The sequence below is a fragment of the Babylonia areolata genome, chromosome 1 (genome assembly GCF_041734735.1).
Source record: "Babylonia areolata isolate BAREFJ2019XMU chromosome 1, ASM4173473v1, whole genome shotgun sequence".
NCBI classification, from domain to species: domain Eukaryota; kingdom Metazoa; phylum Mollusca; class Gastropoda; order Neogastropoda; family Buccinidae; genus Babylonia; species Babylonia areolata.
The window spans coordinates 102,423,464-102,448,167 of NC_134876.1; the positions used below are offsets into that span (position 1 = coordinate 102,423,464).

The 24,704-nt window shown below is 40.3% G+C and overlaps 1 protein-coding gene across 2 annotated transcripts in view; it reads right to left on the reverse strand.

Moving 5' to 3' along the window:
- Positions 1-1,526: 1,526 nt before the first annotated feature.
- The window catches only part of LOC143290358 (schlafen-like protein 2), a 30,265-nt gene continuing 7,087 nt past the window's right edge, over positions 1,527-24,704 (reverse strand). The window contains exons 3-8 of one of the 2 annotated variants that reach the window (XM_076599729.1): positions 19,868-19,967; positions 18,208-18,356; positions 15,834-15,933; positions 13,008-13,169; positions 8,967-9,037; positions 1,527-1,945 (exon numbers count right to left, since the gene is read on the reverse strand). In XM_076599729.1, the coding sequence (XP_076455844.1) occupies positions 1,855-1,945; positions 8,967-9,037; positions 13,008-13,169; positions 15,834-15,933; positions 18,208-18,356; positions 19,868-19,967 (673 nt within the window). In that variant the 3' untranslated portion in view covers positions 1,527-1,854. The remainder of the gene's footprint in view (positions 1,946-8,966; positions 9,038-13,007; positions 13,170-15,833; positions 15,934-18,207; positions 18,357-19,867; positions 19,968-24,704) is intronic. The other variant, XM_076599739.1, reaches the window with a different exon arrangement.

Below are 24,704 nucleotides of genomic sequence, written 5' to 3' on the forward strand. Positions count from 1 at the left end.
CCCTGTGTTTTGTTTCACCATGTGTCATTTCACCCTGTGTTTTGTGTGTTGTTTCACCATGTGTCATTTCACCCAGTGTGTTGTTTCACCATGTGTCATTTCACCCTGTGTTTTGTTTCACCATGTGTCATTTTACCCTGTGTTTTGTGTGTTGTTTCACCATGTGTCATTTCACCTGGTGTTTTGTTTCACCATGTGTCATTTCACCCTGTGTTTTGTGTGTTGTTTCACCATGTGTCATTTCACCCAGTGTGTTGTTTCACCATGGGTCACCCAGTGTGTTGTTTCACCATGTGTCATTTCACCCGGTGTTTTGTGTGTTGTTTCACTATGTGTCATTTCACCCGGTGTTTTGTTTCACCATGTGTCATTTCACCCGGTGTTTTGTGTGTTGTTTCACCATGTGTCATTTCACCTGGTGTTCTGTTTCGCCATGTGTCATTTCACCCTGTGATTTGTTTCGCCATGTGTCATTTCACCCTGTGTTTTGTTTCACCATGTGTCATTTCACCCAGTGTGTTGTTTCACCATGTGTCATTTCACCCAGTGTGTTGTTTCACCATGTGTCATTTCACCCAGTGTTTTGTTTCACCATGTGTCATTTCACCCAGTGTGTTGTTTCACCATGTGTCATTTCACCCAGTGTGTTGTTTCACCATGTGTCATTTCACTCAGTGTGTTGTTTCACCATGTGTCATTTCACTCAGTGTGTTGTTTCACCATGTGTCATTTCACCCAGTGTTTTGTTTCACCATGTGTCATTTCACTCAGTGTGTTGTTTCACCATGTGTCATTTCACCCAGTGTTCTGTTTCACCATGTGTCATTTCACCCTGTGTTTTGTTTCGCTATGTGTCATTTCACCCTGTGTTTTGTTTCGCCATGTGTCATTTCACCCTGTGTTTTGTTTCGCCATGTGTCATTTCACCGTGTTTTGTTTCACCATGTGTCATTTCACCCAGTGTGTTGTTTCACTGTGTCATTTCACCCAGTGTTTTGTGTGTTGTTTCACTGTGTCATTTCACCCAGTGTTTTGCGTGTTGTTTCACTGTGTCATTTCACCCAGTGTTTTGTGTGTTGTTTCACTGTGTCATTTCACCCAGTGTTTTGTGTGTTGTTTCACTGTGTCATTTCACCCAGTGTTTTGCGTGTTGTTTCACCATGTGTCATTTCACCTGGTGTTTTGTTTCACCATGTGCCATTTCACCAGGTGTTTTGTTTCACCATGTGTCATTTCACTGTGTTTTGTTTCACCATGTGTCATTTCACCTGGTGTTTTGTTTCACCATGTGTCATTTCACTGTGTTTTGTTTCACCATGTGCCATTTCACCTGGTGTTTTGTTTCACCATGTGTCATTTCACTGTGTTTTGTTTCACCATGTGTCATTTCACTGTGTTTTGTTTCACCATGTGCCATTTCACTGTGTTTTGTTTCACCATGTGCCATTTCACCTGGTGTTTTGTTTCACCATGTGCCATTTCACCCAGCACCAACAGCATGTCACTTAAAATATATAAAATGGGAAAACATCATGTGTTTTGTATTCTTTATTCATTTCCCTTTCAGAAAATGTATACTTTTATGGGTCTTTCTCCAATAACAAAGAGCACAGAATTTTTTGAAAATTTATACCCGTTTTTTGTGAAAAAACCCTGGCAAATAGATTTCACTTAAATCTTATTTTCCTGGCAGCAAAAGGGTTAACTACCCCTCTCTCTCCCTCTCACAGCTACACACACCCAAAACACTCTTCAAATAACTAAAACAACAGAATAATAACAAAATGTAGCACCACCAAAGACAGCAGATTCATAACACACACACACACACACAAAGACACCAGGTAAAAGCCTCTAAGATGAGCACTGTGAAGAAGAGTCTGTGTGAGAGTTGCTGGCCCTGGCTGCCCTCTCCTCTTCCAACTGCTGGCACTGCTGCTGCAACCTGCGACACAAGAGGCAACTGGTTAGAAACTGCACTGCTGCAACCTGCGACACAAGAGGCAACTGGTTAGAAACTGCACTGCTGCAACCTGCGACACAAGAGGCAACTGGTTAGAAACTGCACTGCTGCTGCAACCTGCGACACAAGAGGCAACTGGTTAGAAACACTCTTTCCAGTTATTGCTGCTACAGTTCTCTACAACAGCTTAACGTGTTAATGGTGTATTTAGTCTGCAGTGATGTACATGGACAATTGTGGTAATGATGATGATGGAATTTCAATATGGGAAATACAACCTTCAATGCAAGGGAAATACAACCTTCAATGCAAGGGAAATACAACCTTCAATGCAAGGGAGGCAAGGGAAACACAACCTTCAATGCAAGGGAAATACAACCTTCAAGGCAAGGGAAACACAACCTTCAATGCAAGGGAAACACAACCTTCAAGGCAAGGGAAACACAACCTTCAATGCAAGGGAAACACAACCTTCAAGGCAAGGGAAACACAACCTTCATTGCATGTGACAAAAAAAAAGGGGGCAATTGGTGAACACCACAAATAAATTTGTGTGATGCCCACATTGTTCAGTCAAGGAGATAAATGATACCTGCCATGCTGTCACTATCCCTTCCCCCAATCTCACCACCCACAGTGACTTCATTCACTTTCAGTGTCAGTGTCAAGGAGGTGACTTCATTCACTTTCAGTGTCAGTGTCAAGGAGGTGACTTCATTCACTTTCAGTGTCAAGGAGGTGACTTCATTCACTTTCAGTGTCAATGTCAAGGAGGTGACTTCATTCGCTTTCAGTGTCAGTGTCAAGGAGGTGACATCATTCGCTTTCAGTGTCAATGTCAAGGAGGTGACATCATTCGCTTTCAGTGTCAATGTCAAGGAGGTGACATCATTCGCTTTCAGTGTCAATGTCAAGGAGGTGACATCATTCGCTTTCAGTGTCAATGTCAAGGAGGTGACATCATTCGCTTTCAGTGTCAGTGTCAAGGAGGTGACTTCATTCGCTTTCAGTGTCAGTGTCAAGGAGGTGACTTCATTCACTTTCGGTGTCAATGTCAAGGAGGTGACATCATTCGCTTTCAGTGTCAGTGTCAAGGAGGTGACTTCATTCACTTTCGGTGTCAAGGAGGTGACTTCATTCACTTTCAGTGTCAGTGTCAAGGAGGTGACTTCATTCGCTTTCAGTGTCAGTGTCAAGGTGACTTCATTCGCTTTCAGTGTCAGTGTCAAGGAGGTGACTTCATTCGCTTTCAGTGTCAGTGTCAAGGAGGTGACTTCATTCACTTTCAGTGTCAGTGTCAAGGAGGTGACTTCATTCACTTTCAGTGTCAAGGAGGTGACTTCATTCGTTTCAGTGTCAGTGTCAAGGAGGTGACTTCATTCGCTTTCAGTGTCAGTGTCAAGGAGGTGACTTCATTCACTTTCAGTGTCAGTGTCAAGGAGGTGACTTCATTCACTTTCAGTGTCAGTGTCAAGGAGGTGACTTCATTCGCTTTCAGTGTCAGTGTCAAGGTGGTGACTTCATTCACTTTCAGTGTCAAGGAGGTGACTTCATTCACTTTCAGTGTCAGTGTCAAGGAGGTGACTTCATTCGCTTTCAGTGTCAGTGTCAAGGAGGTGACTTCATTCACTTTCAGTGTCAGTGTCAAGGAGGTGACTTCATTTGCTTTCAGTTTCAGTGTCAAGGTGACTTCATTCGCTTTCAGTTTCAGTGTCAAGGAGGTGACTTCATTCACTTTCAGTGTCAAGGAGGTGACTTCATTCGCTTTCAGTGTCAGTGTCAAGGAGGTGACTTCATTCACTTTCAGTGTCAAGGAGGTGACTTCATTCGCTTTCAGTGTCAGTGTCAAGGAGGTGACTTCATTCCCTTTCAGTGTCAATGTCAAGGAGGTGACTTCATTCACTTTCAGTGTCAAGGAGGTGACTTCATTCACTTTCAGTGTCAATGTCAAGGAGGTGACTTCATTCGCTTTCAGTGTCAGTGTCAAGGAGGTGACATCATTCGCTTTCAGTGTCAATGTCAAGGAGGTGACATCATTCGCTTTCAGTGTCAATGTCAAGGAGGTGACATCATTCGCTTTCAGTGTCAATGTCAAGGAGGTGACATCATTCGCTTTCAGTGTCAATGTCAAGGAGGTGACATCATTCGCTTTCAGTGTCAGTGTCAAGGAGGTGACTTCATTCGCTTTCAGTGTCAGTGTCAAGGAGGTGACTTCATTCACTTTCGGTGTCAATGTCAAGGAGGTGACATCATTCGCTTTCAGTGTCAGTGTCAAGGAGGTGACTTCATTCACTTTCGGTGTCAAGGAGGTGACTTCATTCACTTTCAGTGTCAGTGTCAAGGAGGTGACTTCATTCGCTTTCAGTGTCAGTGTCAAGGAGGTGACTTCATTCGCTTTCAGTGTCAGTGTCAAGGAGGTGACTTCATTCGCTTTCAGTGTCAGTGTCAAGGAGGTGACTTCATTCACTTTCAGTGTCAGTGTCAAGGAGGTGACTTCATTCACTTTCAGTGTCAAGGAGGTGACTTCATTCGTTTCAGTGTCAGTGTCAAGGAGGTGACTTCATTCGCTTTCAGTGTCAGTGTCAAGGAGGTGACTTCATTCGCTTTCAGTGTCAGTGTCAAGGAGGTGACTTCATTCACTTTCAGTGTCAGTGTCAAGGAGGTGACTTCATTCGCTTTCAGTGTCAGTGTCAAGGTGGTGACTTCATTCACTTTCAGTGTCAAGGAGGTGACTTCATTCACTTTCAGTGTCAGTGTCAAGGAGGTGACTTCATTCGCTTTCAGTGTCAGTGTCAAGGAGGTGACTTCATTCACTTTCAGTGTCAGTGTCAAGGAGGTGACTTCATTTGCTTTCAGTTTCAGTGTCAAGGTGACTTCATTCGCTTTCAGTTTCAGTGTCAAGGAGGTGACTTCATTCACTTTCAGTGTCAAGGAGGTGACTTCATTCGCTTTCAGTGTCAGTGTCAAGGAGGTGACTTCATTCACTTTCAGTGTCAAGGAGGTGACTTCATTCGCTTTCAGTGTCAGTGTCAAGGAGGTGACTTCATTCGCTTTCAGTGTCAGTGTCAAGGAGGTGACTTCATTCACTTTCGGTGTCAGTGTCAAGGAGGTGACTTCATTCGCTTTCAGTGTCAGTGTCAAGGAGGTGACTTCATTCGCTTTCATTGTCAGTGTCAAGGAGGTGACTTCATTCACTTTCAGTGTCAGTGTCAAGGAGGTGACTTCATTCACTTTCAGTGTCAAGGAGGTGACTTCATTCACTTTCAGTGTCAAGGAGGTGACTTCATTCACTTTCAGTGTCAGTGTCAAGGAGGTGACTTCATTCACTTTCAGTGTCAAGGAGGTGACTTCATTCACTTTCAGTGTCAAGGAGGTGACTTCATTCACTTTCAGTGTCAAGGAGGTGACTTCATTCACTTTCAGTGTCAAGGAGGTGACTTCATTCACTTTCAGTGTCAAGGAGGTGACTTCATTCACTTTCAGTGTCAAGGAGGTGACTTCATTCACTTTCAGTGTCAAGGAGGTGACTTCATTCACTTTCAGTGTCAAGGAGGTGACTTCATTCACTTTCAGTGTCAAGGAGGCGTCAAAGCGTGTAGACTGATCCATATACTCCATACTCCTGCTTTTTTTTTTTTAACATTAAAAGAAAGGAAAAATATATAAAAAAAAGAATTAGATGTATGACTTCAACAGACATCCAACAAGCTGGTCAGGGCCTTGAAAGTCTACCATTGGTAAGTTTAGAACTTTTAACTTTAATGACAAAAAATAAATAAGACACAGAAAACAAATAATTAAATACAGTATAACAAAAAGGAATGACACACTAAAGGCAAATTATTGAAACACAATATAAGCAAAACATAGGCCAGGTTCAGCAAACTTGTGCACACCCACACAAACATGAATACTCACACAAGCATGCACACATACACACACACTACACACATTTAAGTTCTAGTGTCTTAAAAACCTTAAGGTCTTATGACATTTAAATTTATTCTATTTTATTCTATTCACACACATACACACACATACGTACATATTAACTAGAATAACTAGAACTGTGCAATCAACAACCATCTACCTGAAGATCTAGTCATCAGCCTCATCCACTTGTAATATGCAGCTTCTGTTCAAACGTGTGTGTGTGTGTGTGTGTGTGCATGTGTGTCTGTGTGTGCATGTGTGTCTCTGTGTGTGTGTGTGTGTGTGTGTGTGTGTGCGTGTGTGTGTGTGTGTGTTTGTGTGTGTGATTATTTGTACTGTTGTATGCATATGGAGATGACACAATTTTACTTTCACAGACGAAAGAAGGATTACAACAGTCCCTCAATCTTTTTCACAAATATTGTTTAAAATGGAAACTAGTGGTCAATGTAAAGAAAACTAAAGTGATTATATTTAATTCTACAAACAAGCTAAAGCCTGTTTTTAAGTTTGGTGATGCATGTTTGGATGTTGTCAATTCTGTTAAATATCTTGGCATCGAATTTAGTAGAAACAGAACTTTTTACAAAGTTAAAAAAAATGATTTATGAACAGGGCCAAAAAGCTATGTTTTCGTTACTTCAGTCAGTCAGAAATCAAGATTTACCTTTACATATCATTCTGGACATGTACCAGTCTATGATTGTTCCTATTTTGTTGTATGGTGCAGAAATATGGGGTTATGAAAATGTAGATATACTTGAAAAATCAGAATTGAAATTTTTGAAATGCTTGTTCAAACTGAACAGAAATACTATGACCCAAATTGTTTATGGAGAAACTGGTATTTATCCAATTAGTGTGTTAGTGAAATTAAGATTATTTCGATTTTGGACCAGCTTAGTGATATCAAGTGCAGAAAAATATTCTGGGAAAATATATTTGATATTACTTGACTTATATCGAAATGGTATTTATACTTCAAAATGGACGAGTTGTATCAGACAAATTTTAATAGAAGCAGGGTATGACTGTGTTTGGGATGCTCAATTCTTCTTAGAGAGGGAATCTTTCTGCAAGAATGTCAACATTGCTTTGAGAGATAGTTTTCATAAATCTATGGAGACATGTTCTAGAGGCGAGTAGTAAATGTTTGTTTTATCGAAATTTCAAAAGTGGATTTGGTAGAGAAAAATATATAAATCAAAGGCCTGATAATTACGTTATCAGCTTCTTCAGATTTCGAAGTAGTAATCATAAGCTGGCAATAGAAACAGGGAGACACAATGGCATACCACGAGAGTTACGGCTTTGTAAGGTTTGTGACATGTCTGTGATTGGTGACGAGTTTCATTTTATAATGGAATGTCCCAATTATGATCAGTTACGAAATAGATACGTTCCTAAAAAATATTTGTCTCCAAAATCAGTTTTTAATTTTTGTAATATGCGCAAAGGAGGCAAAAAAGTCATTTTAGCTGTAAGTAAGATGATTAGATTTGCAAATGTTGCCTAGTTATACTTTTAGAGTTAAAAGACATTTGTGTTTTCTCAACTTTCATGTGACATTGTTGTGTATTTGGAAATGTTTGTTCTGGGCATGAAAAGTTTATTTTGTAATCCTCCATACTCCAATAGGGGTGAAAGGATAATTAAAACTTGAAACTTGTGTGCACGCACACGCGCATGTGTGTGTGTATGTGTGTGCAGTGCATGCATGTGTGAGTATGCACAAGTTTTTATATTGATATGCACTTGTATGTATCCTAATTTCTACTGTATCTGTGTTTGTTTTTCGATTTATGTTCGTACCTTGTTATGTACTATCCCCCCTCCCCCAATATTGCTTGTGACCCTGGTACACTTGGTAATAAAGACATATTCTATTCTATTCTATATACATGACAAACATGCAGCAATCTGCAGTCTCTCAGACACCCAGTTCCAACCCTCCACCAACATACATACGTATCAACAACAGACAATGGGGAATTTTAAGTTGGCTGGCTGGGCTAATCATTTATTTGAAGGCCATTCATACAAGCTGAAAAATTATCAGATTCTCCCTTATCTTAACATTAATCTTTAATTCTGTTTAACATCGAATGTGGAAAATCAAAGAGAAAGCAAAATTTATAACTTGAAACAACAGTTTTTTAAATTATTATTTTTTCAAGGAAACATGTGGGGCAGGTTAAAAATAGAAAGAGATACAGATACAGAAACACACTCACTCATCGACAGAAAGAAAGTGAGAGATGAGTTAAAACATATTTCCAGCAACATAACGAATGAGTGCTCACTTTCAAAACAAGCGACTCTTCAAACACCCCAGCATACCAAAGTGAAGACAGGACACCAAACCATTCTCTTCATCAGTATCATTAAATATTCTGACAATGACAGCCAGGGAAATGTCAACAGCTTTCAAAACATACAGCTGGAACACACCATGGCATACCCCCCCCCCCCCTCCCCCCCCGGGAAATGTCAACAGCTTTCAAAATACACAGCTGGAACACACCATGGCGTACCACCCCGCACCACTCGCCCCCCCCCTCCCCAAAAAAATAACCAAAAAGTTTGCTTACTATAAAAAAACAATGAGGCGACATGACTGGTACCACCCCATTAATACACACTCTTGTGTTGCCTGCCAACGATTCCCACTGCAAACTTCTGATCAATGCCGAAAAGCATTTCATTATTCATCACATGAACACAAATTCCATTTGATCTCTTCTCAGAACTACAGTGCCCAATCAATGTCTTCCTCCTCCTCCGTCCCAATCACCTCACTCTCAATGGAAATGATCACACAGTGCATGAAAAATTGGTTATGGACATACATACATCTTCTCTCTCTCTCTCTCTCTCTCACACACACAACCACGCATAGCATGCCTCCATCATCAGTAACACATCCTTTGTTCTTTTTTTTAACTGAAAAAACAAACAAACAATACAAAACTAAAAAAAAAAAAAACCACCACCCTACCATCATCACTTAGAACAACTGCAACAGCAAAAGGCAACAATCTCACAACTGTCCTGCTGCTGATTCTGATACCTTTTAATTTCCTCTCCATACTTCTCCTTCACCTCCTGTTTGGTGACCTGGGCGATGGAGGTCAGGCTGTACTGGAAACACAAGAGACAAGGCACACAGTGCAAACACCATACATCAGCCGCTCTACACTAGTGATAACAAGAGACAAGGCACACAGTGCAAACACCATACATCAGCCGCTCTACACTAGTGATAACAAGAGACAAGGCACACAGTGCAAACACCATACATCAGCCGCTCTACACTAATGATAACAAGAGACAAGGCACACAGTGCAAACACCATACATCAGCCACTCTACACTAATGATAACAAGAGACAAGGCACACAGTGCAAACACCATACATCAGCCGCTCTACACTAATGATAACAAGAGACAAGGCACACAGTGCAAACACCATACATCAGCCGCTCTACACTAGTGATAACAAGAGACAAGGTACACAGTGCAAACACCATACATCAGCCGCTCTACACTAATGATAACAAGAGACAAGGCACACAGTGCAAACACCATACATCAGCCGCTCTACACTAGTGATAACAAGAGACAAAGCACACAGTGCAAACACCATACATCAGCCACTCTACACTAGTGATAACAAGAGACAAAGCACACAGTGCAAACACCATACATCAGCCACTCTACACTAATGATAACAAGAGACAAGGCACACAGTGCAAACACCATACATCAGCCGCTCTACACTAGTGATAACAAGAGACAAGGCACACAGTGCAAACACCATACATCAGCCGCTCTACACTAATGATAACAAGAGACAAGGCACACAGTGCAAACACCATACATCAGCCGCTCTACACTAATGATAACAAGAGACAAGGCACACAGTGCAAACACCATACATCAGCCGCTCTACACTAGTGATAACAAGAGACAAGGTACACAGTGCAAACACCATGCATCAGCCGCTCTACACTAGTGATAACAAGAGACAAGGCACACAGTGCAAACACCATACATCAGCCGCTATACACTAGTGATAACAAGAGACAAGGTACACAGTGCAAACACCATACATCAGCCACTATACACTAGTGATAACAAGAGACAAGGCACACAGTGCAAACACCATACATCAGCCGCTCTACACTAATGATAACAAGAGACAAAGCACACAGTGCAAACACCATACATCAGCCGCTCTACACTAATGATAACAAGAGACAAGGCACACAGTGCAAACACCATACATCAGCCGCTCTACACTAATGATAACAAGAGACAAGGCACACAGTGCAAACACCATACATCAGCCGCTATACTAACAAGACATCATCCACCAGGTCTGCACGTATACACAGATGCATCCCTTTTATCTTCTAATGTAGAAAGACCAAATGACCTTGTAATAACTACACAAGGGTAGAAAGACCAAATGACCTTGTAATAACTACACAAGGGTAGAAAGACCAAATGACCTTGTAAGAACTACACAAGGCAAGTTTTATTCGCTTATTCCAACAACAAAAACCAACACATGGATCAGTCTGTCGTTGAGCTTGTGTGCTCAACTATTGAACAACGCCACCTCTTCCTGCTATACCAATCACTCATCCTCAGTGTGATCGACTACGGACTTGGGCTGACAACACCGTCTCAAAGCAACCTCCTAAAATTAGAAAGAGTTCAAAATGAAGCTATGAGGCTGATCCTTGGAACAACAAAAGACACGCCCACAGAAACCATGCGATACCTGCTTGACCTTCCTTCAGTGCAGGCCAGAAACAAGTTAGAACAGGTCAAGACCTACTTCAAAGCATTAGAAAACCCTCAAAACCCACTGCATGACGCAGTCAAAGAACCAAAAGGCAGCCGCCTAGGACGAGGAAGATCATGGATGGGGCAAGCAGAAGACACAATCCAGCTAGTATGCCGACTACAAGACCTGAAAGAAACAAAAGAATGGGAGAAAAACCCCGAAAACCTCAACCATCTATTCAACACAGCCATTTCACCCACTCTAGGAAGACATTGTCGGGAATGGCCAGAGGGCAAAACTGATGCGGAAGTGAAACTACTCATAGAAGAAAACAGTAAAGAAGAGGACATCATCATATACACATATGGCTCAGTCACCAAAGACCAATCCGGTTGGGGATTCACTGCGAAACAAAATGGAAAAACAGTTAGGGAAGAGAATGCTGCCTACAAAGTCACAACCTCCAGCCTAACGATGGAAGTTGAAGCTGTGACACATGCCCTCCAGTGGCTATCGTCCATCCATACGCCCGGAAACCAACATGCCATGATTCTAACCGACTCAATGAACCTCATACAGAAAATTGAAAACGGAATGGGAAGCCCAGAGTGGCATAAGGCAATGCGCAACTTTCAGATTAAAAAACTCACATGGTCATACTGCCCGGGACATGGAGGTGTTAAGGGAAATGAGCGAGCTGACAGACTTGCTGGTAACGCAACACCAACGAGCGGCCTACATCTAGGAAAATCGGAAATCCTCAGAAATGTCAAAGAATATCAAAAAGAACAGGTACAAGGCCATCACACCATCGATCGCCTCAAAGAAATAAAAGCAGAGAGAGGGAGTGGCCGTAAGTCTAACATGAAAGGTAGAGCACGATGCTTTGCAAATCAAACAAATATCGGCATCATTTCCAAACCAACATTGCGCAAATTTCTTCAAAACGGAACAGAGTCTCTGTGGGCATTTCCAAATACAACAGACTGAGCAACACACTAGACGCCACGTTCTTGGCATCAGAGATCATTTCCCATCCCTCTTGCGGCCAATCAGTGGCAGCCTCTGTGCGTGTATGTGTGTGTTTGTGTGCATGTGTGGGGTTTTTTTTTTTGAGTGCTTTTGTGCATGCGCGAGAGTATAAGTGTACACAAGTGTCAGTAGAGTTCTGTGCACGTGCGTGTGTGTGTGTGTGTGTGTGTGTGTGTGAGGGGGAGGTGGGGGTGCGGGGGGAGGTGGGGTAGAGGATATGGTATGTGAGCGTATGCATGCCTACACTGTGGGAGCAACAGGATATTGGAACGTATATATATATATATATATATCTTTGTATATATGTGTGTGGAGATATGGGCATATGTGTGTGTGCTTGTACAAGTAAGTGTTCATCTGTGTGTGTGTGTGTGTGTGTGTGTGTGTGTGTGTGTGTGTGCCATGGAAGCTGTGATACGTAGACTAGAAATGAGTGTGTGGAGGAGGGAGGTAGAGGAGGTGCAGGGTAATGTGTGTGGTGTGTGTGTGTGTGTTGGAGCTCATGTACGTTTATATGTATTTGACTGTGCTTTCATATCTCTGAAACTGCATGTTCGGTGCATATCTGTTATGGATGTGTGGGTGTATATGTGAATGTGTGTCTTCGTGTTTTACATCTATTTGCTTATTTATCATCATTGTTTTTTTTTGGGGGGGGGTTTTGTTTGTTTGTTTGTTTGTTTTTGGTTTTTTTACATTATAGTTATTATTTATTTATTTCTTTGTGTAAGCTTATCTATCATTTATTCACCTTTTTTTTTCTTTTTTTTTTCCCCTCAAGGCCTGATTAAGCGCGTTGGGTTACGCTGCTGGTCAGGCATCTGCTTGGCAGATGTGGTGTAGCGTATATGGATTTGTCCGAACGCAGTGACGCCTCCTTGAGCTACTGAAACTGAAACTGAAGCTCTTCACCAACCATATCATGTTTCAGTCAAAGTTTCAAGACATGAAGATCACATTCAGTTGAAATTTGGTGTAATATTCAAGTTGGTTTCAATCTGAATCTAAGGTAAACATGAAGCATGTTAAATGGAGCAGTGGTAAGACTGAAATGTCACTGTTCAGCAAGATGGTGATGGTTTACTGTTATCAACAATGTCATACCTTGAGTTTGTTGTGACTGGTGGCTTCACATGCTGGTCAGAATTCACTTTTCACACACAGACATGGCGCATGCAGTCAAAAGATGCAGAGGTCAGATTTGAACCAGAAAAAAACAAACCGCCTTCTACGCCGAAAGGTATGGTAAATGAATAAATGCTAAGTAAATAAATAAACAAGCTACCTGCACCACACTGGCCTGGCGCCTGAAGTATACCCGGCCATCCTCATCAGAATAGTACGGCTGGAACTTGAGCGCACCCTGACCCACACTGGGGTTGCGGGGGTCAGAGGGGTCCCAGGGGTGGATCACCACCTCCACCACATACTCCTGCCCCTCGCTGCTCTGGAGAAGGGAACCAACCACAAAATGTTTTTAAGACAAGATATGATACAAGTTTTTGGTTTTCAAATGTGTCTTTTGGCTCAGTCATATGCAACATCAAATATAGTAACCTGTTCAGTGCCAGAGAATTTTGTATAAGTGCTCTCCCCTTGCCTAGGAATTTTCATGATTTAGAGGTAATATATATTGTTTTAAATCAAGCACAAAAACTACTGGAGATACACAACAAAAGCAAACATTTTTGTGAAGGAAAATAAATCCGGTCTCCAACCCACCCCGCCCAAATTATTTTTAATCTAGATTACTATTCAGGCATTTCAAAGTGAACATAATCATCCATGCAACACAATAACTTAATCCAGTCAATGTTGACAAGGCAAGAAAAACCACATGTCACTGAAACAGAAAAGCAAGGTAAGCCAACATTTACATCCTGCTACACACAAACTCCGGCACCAACAGACACAGCAGATCACACCCCCATCCTCACAGGGCAGTACACACCAACAATAGCACTTCTGCCATGCTACATTATTGAGAAGGTTAAAATATCATGGGCAACATATATTATTCAACAAAATACCTATTATGATGAAAATTTCATGTGCGCAATTTGGCAAACACATGAATGCATGGGCTCATGATCAAGCATGTATAAACAGAATATAACATAACAATAATATATATAATCAATATTTGTGTGCTCTACCTTCTTTGTACAGGAGCCCAAAGTGTTAACATTTATCATAAATATGGGTGGTTACAAAAAATGATTAACACTTTAATCAAGGCTTAAAAGCAAAAATGAATGCAATGGGTCAATGGCAAAGCACACACACACACCACGCCAATACCTAGACATCTGTGAAAATCAATTTGTACAGAAATTGTTCTGAAGGCAGATTTGACTGACTGAGATTTTTGGTTCAGCATGACAAATATGGTAGGGAAGTTAATTTCAGAAGGACATACACATATTTACAATCAATAATAGTGACACTACTTTCATTTTCCCCCTTCACTTTGCACAGGACAAGGAATCAGAAGACCCTTGCTGTATAGTCTGCACCAGTGGGTCACTGTAAAGTATGTAGAATTAAAAAAATATTAAAAATAGTGACAACAGCACAAATACATACACTACACGTGACAAAAACACACCATGTCAAACAATGCAAAACAAACCTTAAGTGTCACACAACACACCATGTCAAACAATGCAAAACAAACCTTAAGTGTCACACAACACACCATGTCAAACAATGCAAAACAAACCTTAAGTGTCACACAACACACCATGTCAAACAATGCAAAACAAACCTTAAGTGTCACACAACATACCATGTCAAACAATGCAAAACAAACCTTAAGTGTCGTGTCACACAACACACCATGTCAAACAATGCAAAACAAACCTTAAGTGTCACACAACATACCATGTCAAACAATGCAAAACAAACCTTAAGTGTCACACAACACACCATGTCAAACAACCCAAAACAAACCTTAAGTGTCACACAGCACACCATGTCAAACAACGCAAAACAAACCTTAAGTGTCACACAACATACCATGTCAAACAATGCAAAACAAACCTTAAGTGTCACACAACACACCATGTCAAACAATGCAAAACAAACCTTAAGTGTCACACAACATACCATGTCAAACAATGCAAAACAAACCTTAAGTGTCACACAACATACCATGTCAAACAATGCAAAACAAACCTTAAGTGTCACACAACACACCATGTCAAACAATGCAAAACAAACCTTAAGTGTCACACAACACACCATGTCAAACAATGCAAAACAAACCTTAAGTGTCACACAACATACCATGTCAAACAATGCAAAACAAACCTTTAGTGTCACACAACATACCATGTCAAACAATGCAAAACAAACCTTAAGTGTCACACAACACACCATGTCAAACAATGCAAAACAAACCTTAAGTGTCACACAACACACCATGTCAAACAATATCAAACAAGTAACAAAATCACACCAACACATGTTTAAACACACACAAACATGTACACATGAGTGACAGACATGATTTTCATCTCAGCAAAAAAACTACTTTCTCATATTTGTTGTTGGAGAGCCAGTTGAACTGGATGAACGACGTTTGCAAAGCCAAGCCATTTTTTAAAATAACACTGTAAAGAAGAGTGCTTCCGACCAAACATTTCAACAAGCCAACCAGCTTTTAGCATATCAACTCTCTATAACACACACACACACTCACGAACTGAATTGTTGATGAAACTGTACTTTGAATGAACTGTTCACACAGTTAAATTGATCGACAGTACTTGAATCATACATTTCTGTCACTCTCCCTCATTCTCCCTCATCTTTTGCTCGGTCTCTGTCTGCCTGCATCTCTCTCTTTCTCTTCCTGATTACGAAATCGAACTGATAACTTTGACTTTCATAACTACGATCCTCACTAGCAGACCACCAAGAGTGTGCATGTGTACACCAGTAGATTTCTTTGTTGTGTATTCCTTAAAATGTGGGGGGGAAGGTTGTAAATAGCATGAATGTATATATGGAAGGAAGGGAGGGGGGTGAGGTTGTGTTTTTCATGTGTTGATATAAGCATGTTGCTCAAGTGGTTAAACTGTTTCAATTTTGAATCTCACACACTCACAGTGAGGTTGAGGTTGGCTACAGAATCCTTGTCACACCAGCAGAAGTTGCTGTCTCTAAGGATGTGCTCCCGGCCTTTGTACATGGCAGGCATTTCTTCTCTGCAAAAACAAAAAGAACTGTAAATATCAGCAAGTGTGTACATCAATGGCATTTCTTCTCTGCAAAAACAAAAAGAACTGTAAATATCTGCAAGTGTGTACATCAAAGGCATTTCTTCTCAGCAAAAAACTGAACTGTAAATATCTGCAAGTGTGTACATCAATGGCATTTCTTCTCTGCAAAATACTGAACTGTAAATATCAGCAAGTGTGTACATCAAAGGCATTTCTTCTCAGCAACAACAAAAAAATGAACTGTAAATATCAGCAAGTGTGTACATCAATGGCATTTCTTCTCTGCAAAATACTGAACTGTAAATATCAGCAAGTGTGTACATCAAAGGCATTTCTTCTCAGCAAAAAACACAAAAAAACTGAACTGTAAATATCAGCAAGTGTGTACATCAATGGCATTTCTTCTCAGCAAAAAACTGAACTGTAAATATCACCAAGTGTGTACATCAATGGCATTTCTTCTCAGCAAAAAAACACACACAAAAACTGAACTGTAAATATCAGCAAGTCTGTATCTCAAGGCATTTCTTTTGTTACATATATACATGCAAACATGTATCTAGCAAACTATAAACACACATAAACACAATGCATATATATACGTACATAGATTCAAACATACATATCTAAAGACTATACCCACCCCCTATGCAAGCACATGCACACACACACACACACACACACACACAAACACACACATCAATGTAACATACATATATATATACACACCAAAATAAACCTAGTAAACACACACACACACACACACACACACACACACACACACACACACACACACACACACTAGAAGATGGTAATTCAGGAGCAGCTTTTGTAATTCCTTCATTTAGAATAGAAAAATTATACTATATTGGTAGACAATATTCCATTTTCACAGCTGAACTTATAGCCATACTTATGGCCTTAAATTATATTTCAGACATTCCGAAAACTGTCAGTGAAATTCTATTATGTGTAGACTTGAAGTCAGTATTACAAACTATAGAATCTCCAAATTCAAAGAAGCGAATTGAGATGACAATGGAAATAAAACATATTATTCACCAACTGACAAAACAGGGCATTAAAATAACTTTCTGTTGGGTACCTTCGCACTGTGGAATATCTTCAAATGAGTGGGTAGACCAAGCAGCTAGAAGAGCAGCACATAATTTCGAAGGCGCAATACAACTTGACATCCAGTTAGATCTACATGAATGCATTAGCTGTATAGAAAATGTATCTAGAAATCGATTTAAGAAATTACTTATAGATTCAAATAATCAATATTACCAATGTTGTACAAACACAAAGAATGCAGCTAATCCCAATTTTCTAAATTTGACACCAGCAGCACATTCAAGACAAACTACAAGTCTAATGTATAGAATTCGTTTAAATGCCTTTCATACAAATTTTCTAAAAATAAAAAATGTATATGTGGTAAGCATATAAATGTAAGTCATCTACTCATTCATTGTCCGAGCATAAGACAGTTAATTCCTAAAGATGTAGTTGATGACTTTTCTTCCAATATTTCATTAGCCACTGAAAAGATTTTGAATGATTATTCATTGCTTAGAATGTTTTCGGAAATTTTAAACTGCAGTCCAGATGGTATCCTCCTTTGATGTGTTATAATTAAAGTTGTTATTTATATTTACATTGTTGTAGGTTAATACTTGTTGATATGCATATACATATTCTCCTTCCCATGACACCTCATTCAATACACACCACAATCTCTCTTTAGACCTTTTTCTTATAATATACTTTTCCTCTGATACATAACATGAATACCTTTTTACACTAATATTCACATGCATTCCCTTTCCTTTATCCATTACTCCTTTCCGTCTAAAAACACTTATAGTGAATAGACATTAAACTGAAGATAAAACACACACACAAATCACAATGCATACATACATATAATAGTTATATAAACATGCATTCATCCATCAAGTTCATTCACTCTTCCCTTTCCCTTACCTTTCAATGCGCACCAGTCGCTCCCCTTACCTTTCAATGCGCACCAGTCGCTCCCCTTACCTTTCAACGCGCACCAGTCGCTCCCCTTACCTTTCAACGCGCACCAGTCGCTCCCCTTACCTTTCAACGCGCACCAGTCGCTGCCCTTACCTTTCAACGCGCACCAGTCGCTCCCCTTACCTTTCAATGCGCACCAGTCGCTGCCCTTACCTTTCAATGCGCACCAGTCGCTCCCCTTACCTTTCAATGCCCACCAGTCGCTCCCCTTACCTTTCAATGCGCACCAGTCGCTCCCCTATCTCCTCAGTGGAGGTGGCCTTGTTGAAGACTGGTGTGAAGTGGACGCTGTACTGGTGGGGATTCACCTTCGGCTTGTACCGAGAAAACACATCATCCAGCGCCTTCACAAAGTGGTCTCTCTGCACAAACCACGCACCATTTGCAGCAGAAAGTTTCTTTTAATCAGAACATGCAAGTTTGAACTTGCTGACAAGTGTATTTTGGTGGTTTGTCACAATCTCTCCTGAGAACACTGACAATGACAGAATCATCTTGGCTGTTCCTCAGAACACTTAAAATGATACTAACATCTTGCCTTTTCCTCAAACACTGACAATGACAGAATCATCTTGGCTGTTTCTCAGAACACTTAGATTGACAGTAGTGTCTTGCCTGTTTTTCAGAACACTTAAAATGACACTAACATCTTGCCTTTACCTCAAACACTGACAATGACAGAATCATCTTGGCTGTTCCTCAGAACACTTAGATTGACAGTAGTATCTTGCCTGTTTTTCAGAACACTTAAAATGACACTAACATCTTGCCTTGTCCTCAAACACTGACAATGACAGTTGCACTTTGCCTCTTCCTCAAACACTAAGAATAACAGCAGCATATTGTCTGTTTGCTCAGATCACTGATGAAGGCGATGAGAGCCCAAGGGATTAAAAAAATAAACTTAACATAGAACAAAATGACAGTAGCATCTAGCCTGTATGTTTTACAACCACACACATACATGCACACACACAAATTCTAAGCATAAAACTCAGAAACCAGCTAAATCATTTCGTAAATATTATGCTCACCAGGTTACCTTAATATAAATGCTAGCGTGTGTATCCAACAAAACCTATCCAAATATTTTTGAAAATGGTAAACTTTGGTGTAATGTGATTGCTAGGCAAAAAAATTAACATGGAAAAAGATATCTATAACTTTTCATGAATCAGATTATAAAACAACTCGAGTCAGAATCAAACAAACAGATTGACTGAAAAAAATCACTAACTACATAACAACCCACAAAATGTTGTCTGCAAACTTCACACACACACAAAATACGTTTTACTCAAGATCTGTCAAAACCTTATCATTTTCTGATGTTGTTGCACCCAATATTACACCCCCCACCCCCCCACCCCCATTCCCCCTTTCACAATTCAAAGAATGAAGTCAGGCACCACTCAGTTGCCTGAAACTGAGAAAAGCTGCTGACCCTAATACCATCTCATGTCCTCAAGATACAGGGATGAAGCACTTCAACTTGGAACTCAGCGTAGCAAAAAAAAAAGAACTGATTCTAGTTTTCAAGAAGACAGGGTCTGACACCTTACCACCAGTCATTACAGACAAACAAATGTAGATTACTGTTATTGTTAAGTCAAATTTCTCAGACTTACAGTTTACAATGATCTGAAATGGGGGAAAAACATGGAAAAAATGTGTAGAAGCACAACAGTCCCTGTAATTTTTTACACATCTAAAATTGTTCGACTCAAATGTTCACAAAAACACAGGAAAAAAGAAAAAGAATGACTCAGTGAGAGACAGACAGACAGGGAGATATAGAAGGAGCTCAAGAGAGAGAGAGAGAGGCAGCAAAAGAAAGAAAAATTCAAGAAAAAAACAACCTGAACTCACACACCTGTAAAACAGTCATCATGAAGCCCAGAATTTTTCCATCGTCTACAACTCCCAAGAACACCATGCCACCGGTCCCAGAGTTCAGGAATGCATTCAAATTTCTGGACAACACACCTACACTTTCTATTACCTACATTCAAATTTCTGGACAACACACCTACACTTTCTATTACCTGCATTCAAATTTCTGGACAACACACCTACACTTTCTATTACCTACATTCAAATTTCTGGACAACACACCTACACTTTCTATTACCTGTATTCAAATTTCTGGACAACACACCTACACTTTCTATTACCTACATTCAAATTTCTGGACAACACACCTACACTTTCTATTACCTGTATTCAAATTTCTGGACAACACACCTACACTTTCTATTACCTGTATTCAAATTTCTGGATGACACACCTACACTTTCTATTACCTGTATTCAAATTTCTGGACAACACTGCTACACTTTCTATTCACCTTCACCTTCACCTCTCCCGTAGTCTGGGTTCAGACCGTTGGGGCACCGCTGCTGACCTGGCCACCACCCCTCTCCACTCTTCACGGTTTTCTGATTTCCTCAGGGCGTCACCGAGCGTCAAGCCTGTCCACCCCCGGATGTTGTCTTCCCATCTCTTCTTCTGCCGTCCTCTCCTTCTGCCTCCTTGTACGGTGCCTTGCAGGAACGTTTTGGCAAGACCAGATGATCGGGAGATGTGTCCATACCACCTAAGTTTGCGTTTTTTCACTATGGACAGAAGGTCTTCGTAGGGTCCAATACTTTGCTTGATTCTGTTCTTCACTTCCGTGTTAGTGATGTGGTCTCTGTAGGAGATGCCAAGTAGTCTACGAAAGCATCTCATCTCGACAGCTTGGATTCTTCTCTCGATGTCTGCAGTCAGGGTCCAAGTCTCGCAGGCGTAGAGCAATATTGATATAACCAGGGAACGCATCAGTCTGATTTTTGAGCTGAGAGCGATGTTTTTGTTGTTCCAGATGGTGTTCAGCTTGTTGAGTGCCATTGTTGTTTGGGCAATTCTCGAGAGTACTTCTGGTTTAGATCCTTCATCTGACACGATTGCTCCCAGATATTTGAAGCTGTGGACTGTTTTAAGCTTTTCGTCGTTGACTTTGATGTCAATGCTGATGCCGTTGGTGTTGTTAGTCATCAGTTTGGTTTTCTCCGCACTGATTTGCATTCCATACGATGTGGAGGCTTTGTCTAGATGTTTGACCAGGCTTGCCAGTTCTTCTTCTTTTCCAGCCAGTCCATCAATGTCGTCGGCAAAACGTAGGTTTGTGATTGTTCTGCCGCCTATGCTGACTGTTCCTACATGCTCTTCCAGTGCGTCAGTCATTATTCTTTCTAAGAAGATGTTGAAGAGTGTTGGGGAGAGTAGACAGCCTTGTCTCACTCCGACTGTGGTTCTGAACCAGTCCCCGATGCTATTGTTGAGGTAGACGGCGCTGGTGGCTTTGTCATAGAGGTGCTGTATCAGTCTGATCAGGTTGGCGTTGATGTTGTACAGATTCATGGTAGCCCACAAAGCTGCATGCCAGACCCTGTCAAATGCCTTCTTAAAATCAATGAAGACGTGGTAGAGGTCTTGTTGGTGTTGATGGTACCTCTCACATAGCAACCTCAAGTTGAAGATTTGTTCAGTTGTGCTCCTTCCTGGTCTGAAACCTGCCTGTTCTTCAGCAATGATGTTTTCTGCTTGTGGTTTCAGTCTGTTAAGCAGGATCTTCAACATGACTTTGCTGGGATGACTAATCAGGCTGATGGTGCGGTAGTTTTGACACTGCTGGAGATTGCCCTTTTTGGGGAGGGTGATGATCAGTGATTGTGTCCACGGTGTGGGCCATTCCCCTGTTTGCCAGATCTTGTTGCAGATTTTCATTAGCACAACTATCATAACTTCACCCCCTGCTTGGACCAGTTCTGATGGGATGTTGTCCACTCCTGCCGATTTCCCTTTTTTCAGCGATGCTATTGCTGCCTCTATTTCTTCACGGAGTATGGGGTGATTACTGTTATCAGTGGCTGGTGGAACATTCAGTATTGCTGGATCACCTGTGGTCTGTATGTTGTATAGCTCTGAGCAGTATTCTGTCCATCGCTTTAGGATGTCTTGTTCTTCTGTTAGACATTTTCCATCCTTGGTCTGGATGTTGGACATAGTTCTACCTTGCCTTGTGTTGGTAAGTTCTTTCACAACTTGGTAGGCTTTCTTGCTGTTGTTTCTTGTCAGGTTTTCCTCTATGTCCTGGCATTTTCCTTCAATCCAATTCTCCCTACACTTTCTATTACCTGCATTCAAATTTCTGGACAACACAGCTACACTTTCTATTACCTGTATTCAAATTTCTGGACAACATACCTACACTTTCTATTACCTGTATTCAAATTTCTGGACAACACTGAACACACCTACACTTTCTATTACCTGTATTCAAATTTCTGGATGACACACCTACACTTTCTATTACCTGTATTCAAATTTCTGGACAACACACCTACACTTTCTATTACCTGCATTCAAATTTCTGGACAACACACCTACACTTTCTATTACCTACATTCAAATTTCTGGACAACACACCTACACTTTCTATTACCTGCATTCAAATTTCTGGACAACACATCTACACTTTCTATTACCTGTATTCAAATTTCTGGACAACATACCTACACTTTCTATTACCTGTATTCAAATTTCTGGACAACACTGAACACACCTACACTTTCTATTACCTGTATTCAAATTTCTGGATGACACACCTACACTTTCTATTACCTGTATTCAAATTTCTGGACAACACACCTACACTTTCTATTACCTGCATTCAAATTTCTGGACAACACACCTACACTTTCTATTACCTGTATTCAAATTTCTGGACAACATACCTACACTTTCTATTACCTGTATTCAAATTTCTGGACAACACACCTACACTTTCTATTACCTGTATTCAAATTTCTGGACAACACACCTACACTTTCTATTACCTGTATTCAAATTTCTGGACAACACACCTACACTTTCTATTACCTGTATTCAAATTTCTGGATGACACACCTACACTTTCTATTACCTGTATTCAAATTTCTGGACAACACAGCTACACTTTCTATTACCTGCATTCAAATTTCTGGACAACACATCTACACTTTCTATTACCTGTATTCAAATTTCTGGACAACATACCTACACTTTCTATTACCTGTATTCAAATTTCTGGACAACATACCTACACTTTCTATTACCTGTATTCAAATTTCTGGACAACATACCTACACTTTCTATTACCTGTATTCAAATTTCTGGACAACACTGAACACACCTACACGTTCTATTACCTGTATTCAAATTTCTGGACAACACACCTACACTTTCTATTACCTGTATTCAAATTTCTGGACAACACTGAACACACCTACACTTTCTATTACCTGTATTCAAATTTCTGGATGACACACCTACACTTTCTATTACCTGTATTCAAATTTCTGGACAACATACCTACACTTTCTATTACCTGTATTCAAATTTCTGGATGACACCCCTACACTTTCTATTACCTGTATTCAAATTTCTGGACGACACCCCTACACTTACAACCACCTGCATTCACATTTGTAGACAACACACCTACACTTACAACCACCTGCATTCACATTTCTGGATGACACACCTACACTTACATTTTACAACCACCTGCATTCAAACATCAATAACAATACCATGCATTCAGATATATATATTTCTGATCAACACTCAACCACACACAATCACCTGCATTCATATAAACTCTCAACAATACACCACACTACATGATCACATGTATTCAGATTCATAGTTTCAGACCAGCTGACATGAATAATGATGAAGCATTGGTTAGTACTTCACAAATTTTGAGATTCATATTCATAACTGGAACTGGAGCCAAATCAAAGGCGTAGCTATGCTATGTGTTATCAATATCATCATCAGTCAGGGGCTTAGCAGGTGGAATGGAAAAGATCAGAGCACAAACAATGCAACTGAGATGACAGCAGGGATTACAGGGACACACCCCCTTCTTTTTTTTTTTCTTTTTTTTTTGGGGGGGGGGGGAACAGATAACAAATTTCCTTTATAAAGTTTAAAAGAAGTTCATTTCAGTTTTCCATTCTCGATTTTTCTAACTTTTTTCCTGTAAGTGTTAGAGAAAACTTTTGAGATTTAGCTCAAATTTCATGAGAAATCTTGAAAGAGATTCTCACTGTGCAAGGTATTATTAATTACTTTCTTTTTGCCACTGTCACCATCAGTGAAGTTATATGTATCTTGAAACAAAAGCTCACACCTTGATACAGGCTTCCTAGTTGATCTTTCTGTTGAAGTTATGTGTATCTTGAAACAAAAGCTCATACCTTGATACAGGCTTCCTAGTTGATCTTTCTGTTGAAGTTATATGTATCTTGAAACAAAAGCTCATACCCTGATACAGGCTTCCTAGTTGATCTTTCTGTTGAAGTTATGTGTATCTTGAAACAAAATCTCATACCTTGATACAGGCTTCCTAGTTGATCTTTCTGTTGAAGTTATATGTATCTTGAAACAAAATCTCATACCTTGATATAGGCTTCCTAGTTGATCTTTCTGTTGAAGTTATGTGTATCTTGAAACAAAAGCTCATACCTTGATATAGGCTTCCTAGTTGATCTTTCTGTTGAAGTTATATGTATCTTGAAACAAAATCTCATACCTTGATATAGGCTTCCTAGTTGATATTTCTGTTGAAGTTATATGTATCTTGAAACAAAAGCTGATATCTTGATACAGGCTTCCTAGTT